The sequence below is a fragment of the Gavialis gangeticus genome, unplaced genomic scaffold (genome assembly GCF_001723915.1).
Source record: "Gavialis gangeticus isolate Ggan-Ray unplaced genomic scaffold, GavGan_comp1, whole genome shotgun sequence".
Classification (NCBI taxonomy): Eukaryota; Metazoa; Chordata; order Crocodylia; family Gavialidae; genus Gavialis; species Gavialis gangeticus.
The window spans coordinates 41,283,256-41,293,276 of NW_017729008.1; the positions used below are offsets into that span (position 1 = coordinate 41,283,256).

The window sequence follows — 10,021 nt, forward strand, 5'->3', positions numbered from 1 at the left end:
ATGATGGAAGAGGTGTTTGATAAATATTAATTTGTCTCAGTTTTAGACAGCAGTATTAAAAAGCAAAATGTTTTGCAAAGTTCCTTTGTGTGCAAAACACTTTTCCCTAACCTGTCTTCCTCCCTCTTCCCTCTCCATCCCCTGCTCCCTTCTGATAATCAAAAGAGCATTTATAATGGCAGGAACAAACACAGTTCTGAAAGTAAAATGAAGAGCCTAAATAAAAAATCACAGAACGAGAGGCTAATTCCACTCACTCTTTCATATTTCATTATTTGATAACATCAGACGATGAGTCCATCAGAATTGCTTGGGCAAAGGCAAACACAAGTGTGTCTGATCAATATTTATTAATACTTTCAAAGACAAGGGAGGAAAAAGTTGAGCAAATTCAATAATGGAGTGCATAATTATTCATGCAAATAGGGTTTGGCCGAAGGCAACGCCATGCCAAAGAGGCAGGATTTGAATTGTGCCCAATTAAAAATGCATACCTTTCACTTTATTTGGTGGGAGATTTTTAATTAAAAAACAATCTGATGCTGAAAAGAGTGACAAGAGGAATCCAGAATCAGGTTAAGTGCAAAAATGTCACTGCGGGTTGTGCCGGATCTATGCGATTTGCAAACATTATAAAACCAGTTTTTCAGAGGACAGTTGTTGGATTTAACTGGGGTCTGGGAGGACTTGGAAGATTTAGTACATGTGTTTCTAAGCAACAAAGCTGATGACCCAGCCTATCCATTGAGGTGTTTCCAGCACTTCCCATTATAAAAACCTGCTTTTCAGCTTCTTGTCACTGGACCAAATGTTAACCCTCTGGGTTGAAATTTTCCACGTTGGCCGTCTGCCTTGGGCTGAAGGAATTAGCAGAGTTTCAGCCAGTGCAGTCTGTGCACTTCTGGGAATGAGAGCACAGGGAAATATTGTGTCTATCTTGATTTAAGCCAGCCCCCTTGGCCAAGCTCTAGTGGCCCCAGTGTTTTGGAAATGGGGCTTGTAGTTTGGAACAGAAGAGTTTGTCATGTGAGGGATGCGCCTTCTGCCATATTTTATTATGGCATGTAAGTTCATTTTGGGCCTTTACGGGGGTGGTCAAGCACTAGAACAAGATACCTACTGAAGTTGTGGAACCTCCATCCTTGGAAATTTTGAAGAGTAGGTTAGACAGACACCTGGCTGTGATGGTTAACTTAGAGGTGATCCTGCCTTGAGTGAGGGGCTGGACTAGATGCCCTTGAGAAGTCACTTCAGCCCTCCTTTTCTACGATCTGTGTCTGAGCCAAATTTGGCAAATCATGGAAGGGGATAAGTGTTTCTGAGCTTTTGCCTACATGTGACTGAACCTTACTGCTCTTTTAACATAGGTTGGGCATGTCTACACATGCATTTACGCTGGCTTAAATTTACTGTGCAGTAAGTGGGAATAGGCCGATGTCTACACGTGAAGGTGTTAAAGCACATTAACGCTGTGTGTGGACTGACTTGGGACTAAATTTAGTCCCAAGTCAGTTCATACACAGTGTTACTGCGCAGTAAAGCATCTACACGTGCGTTACTGCGCAGTAACTAATCGGGCATAAATTTGATACCTGCATGACACTCAGTTCGGCATAAGTCGCCATGTTTACTGTGCAGTGCAGGCGTGCATGTGTAGATGAACTCCTGTACTGTGCAGTGATTTCAGTTATTGAGCAGTAAATGCGCCCTTTGAGTACCTACTGGTGTGCTTATTTGTTCACTCTCCATGCTGCTCTTCCCAACAAAGGCTCAAGGCAGCTTACAGCAAGAGAACAGAATAATTTATAGAACAGGAGAGTTGCAAGGGAACAAGAATATCAGTGGAAACAAAAGATCCCACCCGTAAGCAGTATCTCAGCCTAGCTTTGTTTCCTAAATGCCTGGCCAGATAAGAAATTCTTAAAGCGCTTCTAAAAGCTGTCCAGGCTCAGGCTCTGGGGACCTCAAGTAGGAGCAAGTTCCAGCCCTGCCAAAAACGACCTCCCATGCATTTTCACCAAATGGACCTGGCGCACTTGACAGTACTTGCAGCAGGTTGCATTCGGCTGACCTTAGGGATCATGGTGGGATGTAAGGAAGAAGGTTAGGTATATAGGACCCAGGCTGTTTAGGGCCGTATATATCAAAACCAGCACCTTTAAATTGTGCCCCAAAAGTTACTGGGAGCCAGTGCAGACCTTGGAGCACTGGAGCTTTGTGCTCCTGGTGAACCCCCAGTGTTGGAAAGCAGGCTGCAGCATCCTGCACTGGCTGCAGCTTCTAGGTTCATTTTCAAGGGAAGCCCTGTGCAGACAGCATTGCAGTAGGCTGGCCTTGAGATTATGAAGGCATGGATATGGTGGCCAGATACAGATCTGAAGGAAGGGGCCGCAGCCTTCTCGCTAGATGGAGTTGGTGAAAGATGCTCCGACTTGTATCTGAATCTTAATGTTCTTTTAATGGTGCATATACAATAGGATTGGGTATTTGACCAGTTGAATAAAGACCAGTCAAGGGACCAAACAAGTATTGGTCAAAAATTGTAAAAAAATTGGCAATAGGGCCAAGTCATATACAGAACAAGTACAAATTTTCCATTAAGAAATGTGTTAAAAAACAATAAAAAATCATATTTCTGTCAAGAAGACTACAAAAAAAATGAGGGTCTTGTTTGGTAAAATTGGCATAATATTTCACTGGTCGAAACAATATGTCGTCACTTGACCAGTCAGTTGACAATGTTTGATTGGTCAATTGCCTGGCTGCCCAGCCCCAGTGTAATATAATATAAATGCTGGTCTTTTCCAAATTACCCTATTGCTAGACTTATGGAATCCATATTTGAGCACCTAGGTAAGAGGCCTAATTTTCCAAAATACTGAACTTCATCAGCTCTCTTTCAAGTAAATAGCAGCAGCTGGACTCCAAGCGCTTTGGAGAAGAAAACATGTGCATAGGTGCCTAACTGGATGAAATAATCTATTTTTAGGTATCTTTTAAACCTATGTCCTTTTAAGTATCCCAGATCCCTCGCACTGTGGGGTGATTTGAGAAATGAAGACCCTCAAGCAGAAAGATAAGACTTGGCTAAGGCCATAGAAGAAGCTGGAATTAAAATGTAGGAAGCCCGTGCCCCTGTGTTCACGTTTAGGCCTCTTGAAGCTACTCTGCTTGTGACCAGGGGTCCTGGTGTATCGGTTGCAAGTAGCCGTGTAGGAGACAGCGTTGTCGCATCCCGGGTGCTATAAAAGAGGCCGGGCCCCATGCTGTGATATGAGGGTCTGTGATCTGCCACCGCTGTTGCATGCCTGGAACCCACCAATTGTGCTGTTTCAGTCTCGTGCACCTACTCAGGGGAGCAGGCAAGTTTTCAAGCAAAAAGTCCAGTGTATGGTGGAAAGGTGATTTAGAAGTGTGGGCCCATGCAAATAACTTCATGATTTAAGCAGTATTTTCTTCCGTTTCAGGATCTTTATCCATTGGTACTGGTGCTTTGTGCTTTTCATGGGATTACAGCTACAGGCAAGCAGATGTTGTAGCGATAGTTCTATGTCACGGCCTGTAAGAGGCAAAGTTAGGTTTGGACTTCAGGTATGCAGGTTGTAGCCGTATAGATCTAAATGAAAAGGCAATCAGGACTCATAGCAGAGATGAGGTCTTTTATTAGACCAACAGGATTTTTGCAAAAAAATTGTTTTAATTGCAAGCTTTGGGACACAAACCCCCTTCATCAGGCATCGGAGAAAAGATTGTAAAAGTTCTCCTGGTAGACGTGAAAGTTCATATTTCATAGGATTTCACAGAGGAGTCAATAAATGGAAAACTCCTCTGGGCAGTCAGTTCATAGCTGGTAAGGAGCATCTCACCTCCTGTGAGGATCTGTGATGATGCAAATGACCCTGAAACAAAGGCAGGAGCAGGATCTCCAGTTTCAGGTGGTCACAATTTTTTCCTGCTTGGGAAAATATGAAGATTTCGGTTTAAAAAATTGGCTAGAATTTGATGTCTTGTGTGTGTCAGGTATCCAGGTTGTAGCTGTATTGGTCTAGAGGAAAAGGCAGTCAGGACAAAAAGGTTTGGACTTCTGCTTTTTTGCACGGTAATGAGTAAATTGGACCCAAAGCCTCTTAGCTTCCCCCAGCAATGTGTTATCAAACCTTCTGCAGCAGCCTTCTGTGCTAGGCCTTTTAAAGGGACCATTTCAGCCCTGCAGAATACCTTTTGCTGGGGGTAAGTAAATATTTTTGATTACCACGTGGAATGTTATTGGGTTCAGTCAGCACCATCAACTTCATAGTTGGAGGGACTGTGACAACCAAATACCTGCTAACGAGAGCAGAGTGATAAGATCTTGGGGTGCCAAATGTGAATTGGTGGCATTTCAGCTATCCTGGGACTCAGCATGCAGTCCCCAGAACTTGCTGTCGATGGGCAAGTGACATGATACAAGCAAGATGAGAAGAAAATGGGGTTTTTTTGAAATCAGTTGGAGAAAGAGAGGTGACTTGGACAGTGGATGGCATATCAGACTCAACCAGGTGTGTGTAGGGGAAATACTATTAGGGTGCATGGGCACGGACAGATGTAACATTTACACTGGTATAATCAGCAGTATGATGGTTTAAAAAATAATGAAGAAACCCTACAACCCCCCTAAATGGGTTTCCGCAATGCCGTGGTGAGTTATCCCTGAAATACCCTGATAGTGATGTAACCCAGATTCAGTTGCATCAGTTCAGGTGCTGTCTGTCTGCATCCATCCTGATGTGCCATTTTGTTCAAGGCAAGCAGACTGTTACCTGCTCCATCACAGCCCAGTGGAGAGGCACCGTACAAGCAATTTACTGTATACCATACTCCAGGATAGTGGCACATGTGTATCTCCTTGATTCTAGTGTAGTACTTTATGGGTATACACAACTGAGGTAAGTTATACTGGCGTAGTTTGTGCCTCTTCCTATGTCCTCTATCTTGTCTGGACTGCAGCCACTGGAAGTCGATATAAACACTTGACCCCGTGCCCGTCTGTCTGCTCTGACAAGCACATCTTCTTGAACAGGTGCATGCTCTTATTTCTCAGAGCCAGCAAAGCCTCTGGGATTCCTTGGGGTGAACGGCACTGAAGGATGCCTAATGCTTTAGTGTATTTTGGAGTGGCATGAGCAGGTTTCCTTTTCCTGACTCGTTTAGCCTCTGCTTCTGAGGGGAAGGGAGCTTTGTGGGAAAGGTAGTAAAACACAGGAACCGGCTACCCAGAGAGGTGGTGGAGTCTCCATCCTTGGAGGTTTTTAAGACCCAGGTAGACAAATCCTTGGCTGGGATGATGTATTTGGGGCTGGTCCTGCTTTGAGCAGGGGGTTGGACTAGATGTGACCTCCTGGGGGTCTCATCCAACCCTCATTTTCAGTGATTCCAAGTGCTTCCAAACCCTCACTATGTGGGGGGCTCTGGACCACAGCCACCGTCTTAATGGTATTGCCTGGGCCTGAGACTCCTGACAGCTTTCAGGAGAGCCTTCTTGATGAGCAGTGTTCTCCAAACCACACAAATGGAGAAAGCGAGGGGCAAAGAGAAGTTCTGTGACATGTCCAAGGCCGCGCAAGGAGGCAGGTCTTGCAAAGAAGCCCAGAGTGAAGCCCCTTTGCCTGCTGCGTCAGTCCCCAGGCACCACCCCTAGAAAGATGGCTGCAGGTCCCCAGCGTTCAATCCAATGGGTTGTTCAACAAACTTTGTCTGTAGAAGGGGAAAAGAAATAGAATTAAAAAAAAAAAGTCCCCTGCTGCAAATGGGATAAATTACAAGCGATTTTTACTGCTTCTCTCTGATTAGCTGGAGCGCAGAACTAAAATCCAGGCTCTGGTGCAGTCAAAATACATTCCATGCTTTTAAGGTCTGGTAATTAGCCCTCTGCCTCTTGCAGCATCATCCACCTTGCCAAGGTGCTGCTGTCCTCAGTGAAACTACTCCTGGCTTTAAGTGACATCCCTGGGCATTTATTCTTTCAGTGCATTCAATATTGATGAAAACGAACCATGTCTGTGGCTGCTTAATTACCCCATCACCTTCTACCTTCCTTAACTGATTAAAAGAGCCCCTGCTCTTGTCTGATAGAGAGAGAAGGGTTTTTGTCCTTATCCTGTTTTAAAATGTCAGGCAAGCATGGTGATCTTAGCTGACTGTAGGGCCTGTAGCTCTTCTGGGCTGCATATTAGCATTGGTTAGGCAGGGTTAAAGTGAGCTCTGGGATCAGGGTGAGATTTGATCCTGCTAACTGGTTGTGTAGTTGAACCTCATCTGTCCGGAAGATTTTGCCTGTGGATCAGATGGGATTCAGGAAGGCTGAATGAATGCAAGGTACGGGCTGGAGGTAGCATCTGGCTGCCAGGAAGGGTTTTTCATTTAGTTCCCTGTGGTGCAGATGCATGGTTTAGCTCTAGACAGTAGAGTAAAAAGTAGCAGGAATGGTGGGAATCAAGAGAGATGCTCTGCCATTTCTTTCTGACACTGCCCACCTTGCCTTATCTTTAGATTATAGGAGGAGGCAGGGACTGTCTTCTGGTTTGCACCAGGGAAGTCCAGGATCATGGTTGAGATTTTGAGGCATGACAAGCCAAATCAAAGTAATGATGCATGGCAGTGTGTTACAGTGCCAAGGAGTTCTGGGTGGGGGGCAACTTCCAGGTCACACTAACTTTGCGTTTCTCTCCTTGCCTTCCAGGCAGTACTACGAGATGCTGTACAACACGGCCGATGAGCTCTTGAACCTCGTGGTGGATCAAGGGGTGAAGTACACGGAGCTGGAGTACATCTATGCCTTGAGCTTGCTCCACCGCAGCCAGACTGGCGTCGGGGACCAGACTACCCAGAACATGAGGCTGCAACGTCTGAAAGAGATCATCTGCGAGCAGGCTGCCATCAAGCAGGCTACCAAGGACAAGAAGATCACTACGGTGTAACACGAGGCGGCAGGGGCCATATTGCTTTTCCAAAGCAAAACCTGCTGTGCAGTTGATAGCAAGGAATGATCCAAGGTGTATTGCAGGCAGTGTTCACTGCACAAGTAGCAGGGGGAAATGCAGTCTGATATTTGGGCTAGGGATGTTTTGGGGTTGTTTTTTTTTTACATTTAATCATGCAAGGCTTCCCTACTGTATTATCCTGAGAGCATTTACGCTGGTCTCCCTTTAGCATGGGGAACTTGGCAGAGTTTAACTCCCTGGGTAGGGGGTGTGGTTATGCACATTTACACCAGGCTGTCTCTATTAAACTATTGCTGCTGGACTTTGAGCTCTGATTGAAGGAGCCAGCCCTGGGGGGGTCGAGCCAGGGGAGGGAATTTGCTCTTTGCTAGTCTGCAACTGTAGAAATGGAGACGTCACAAATATTAACAGGCACCATGACCCTCTGCTTCGAGAGCTGGATGGCCTTGAAGTGGTCCCACGGATCTCGCTGCATGGGAAGCCCATTTGAGTTGTCACACCTATTACTCTTCTCTCCAGTGATATGTAGGCACGTTGCTTTCTGCTCTTCCCATTGCAAAGAGAACTTGTTGCCAGTTCGTGACTTGATGGATCTTGGCTTTTATCTCGGATGGTGCCGAGCCAACGTCATTAGCGGCAACACACTGAGCCATCATTTTCAGTTTCTCGTCTTCTGACACCTCAGAGCCATGAATCATCCTGGCCGGGGGACGGGGAATGGTGGAAGCAAGAGGAAAACACATTCTTAATCCAGTAGCAGTCAGGGCAGCTTCAGAGATGTAATGCTCTTTGTCCAAAGTTATTATTTGAGCCTTTTTTTACCAGGTTAAAAGATGCCTCCTGATCCCGTAAGAGGCACAAAAAAAGATGCATGGATTTATTCCACTCTACAGTAATGCACAGCAAGAGAAGAAGCACATAAGTTCAGGATATCTTCCAGGCTGAAATGGGTTGCTGAACATCCAGCTCACCACCAAGCAACCCTCGTTGCCCTTCTTGCTTCCGCCATTCATTGCTCCCACCCACATGGTAAGAGGATCCGTGGCTGATACGTTTATTCTGTCCTTTAATGAAAAGTCCACACTACCCTCATCTTTTCAAAAGGGAAACAGCCAGCCTGGGTTTGGTGTCATGTCCTGAGATACGTTTTCTTTGTCCTTGCAAAGCTGCTTGTGCAGATTCAGTCTTGAAACAACTGGAAAAATAAAAGGATGTTTTAAGAATCCTTAAAATGTTGTGATTTTAATTATTATTCTTTTACACCTGCCTATTGCCCAGAGGTCTTCAGGCATATGCTGTTAAAGTGATGACAGCGTAACAGTCTTGTGTGAGAAGTATTATCAACATTTTACAGATGAGAAAAGCACAGAGGCGCAGGGTGATGAAGTGGGTTTGCAAAGGTCAGCTGTTGCAATAGATCCGGGTGTAGAAACCAGGACTCCTGATGGTACGATCCCTCCTCTCATTACAGAATCACAGTAGGACAAAGAGACAGACAATTAAATTATTGGAAAGCATATTAAAGCTAGCACAAGAAAGTCATTTTTCACATTGCCACAGGATGTTGTGGAGGCTGATGATTTGACCAGGTTCAAAGGGGACAGGGCAAAATTACAGAACGGGTTCATCAGTGGGTATTAAAGAAGATGGCGAAGGGGGGTCATCTCCAAATAAGGGCTTTTAGGCCTTTGAATGCTGGAAACTAAGGGGGAAAGGTGCAGGGAACAGATGAGTCTGGTTAGGCCTTGTTTTTATGTGCTTTTCCCCATGGCATCCGCTCTCCACTATTGTGAGAAGCAGGATGCTGGGCTAGGCAGGTCTGAGGCCTGACCCAAAACAGCATCTCTAATATTCGCAGAGTGTCTTTCTGATTTCCTCATAGCTTTAGGTTTTTGCCAAAGGATTCAGTGGGAAATGTGAACTATGACACTAGGGTTGAGTCCAAGCTGGTACTTTCAGGCTTTGAAGGAGGATGGTGAAACCTCCTCAGCATCCTCTAACTGTCCATGTGTCCCTTTATTAATCCACGTTAATGGGCTTTCATGCCCCATTTGGAAAAGCAGTTTTTATATTTTTTATGGGACACGGGTTCCCTGGCAGAGGTACAGCTGTTGTGGAGCCTTTTAGACATGCCTGCACGTCCAAAACCTGGAGATGCTAGCATCGGTGGAAGGCCTGGTCATTAGTTTCATTGTAATTACTGCTCTGAATGTTGCTTGTGGTTAAGGGTGCCCAACACTGGGGTGATCTGACCCCAGCTGACTTCCTGCCCCTTGGGCAGGGGGCTGGACCCGATGATCTCGCAAGGTCCCTTCCAGCTGCGATGTCTGTGAAACCTATGAAACTCTTTAAGGCCCTGATTTGTGTTGCTTATCACATGGCTGAACTTTGATCATTTGAACTACATTTTTGCAGGCTGAGGGTATGCTGCGTGCTGAATTGTTTTTGTTTCTGCTCAGCTACGAAGCGTTAGCTGTTCTTCACAACAAGGTTAGCGGCAAACGCATCATGCGACTCTATTAAAGAGAGCTCTTATGTTTGGTTCGTTAATAAACTCGATGGCTTCATCCTCTAGAGGAATGGTTTGAAGCTTAGCTAGGGTATCAGCCTGTGGTTAGGGATGTACCTTTTGCTGTCCCCATAAAGGTTCACCCAAATGAGCCCAAGTTACAAGCCTTTAAAACTGAGAAGCAACCTTGGGTTGAATAAATGGGATTACTGAAAAGATGTCTGTCTATCCATTGAATGAAAGGAAGAAAAAGAAAAGTGAATAACACCCCATTCACTGATGGAGGCATGTGATTAAAGACCGTATAATACCAAAAATGCATTGGAAGACAAGGAATTCACATGCCAACTGCAGATGCTTCTTCAGCCTGCCGAAGGGTATTTGTACCCAGAAGCTTGCTATGAAGAATTTTTCCAACTATTTGAGCTGGTCTAAAAAAAGATACCAGATCTACCCAAAGAACCTTGTCTGCCTCTGTCCTTAGACCCACATGGCTACAACCTACACCCCCAAGAAGGCTGAATCTTCTTTT

General features: G+C 45.3%; 1 protein-coding gene across 2 annotated transcripts in view; it reads left to right on the top strand.

Annotated features, from left to right (window-relative positions):
* The window catches only part of EXOC4 (exocyst complex component 4), a 790,055-nt gene extending 781,843 nt beyond the window's left edge, over positions 1-8,212 (top strand). For both annotated transcript variants that reach the window (XM_019509628.1, XM_019509629.1), the window contains exon 18: positions 6,719-8,212. In XM_019509628.1, the coding sequence (XP_019365173.1) occupies positions 6,719-6,956 (238 nt within the window). In that variant the 3' untranslated portion in view covers positions 6,957-8,212. The remainder of the gene's footprint in view (positions 1-6,718) is intronic.
* The last annotated feature ends 1,809 nt before the right edge of the window (positions 8,213-10,021 follow it).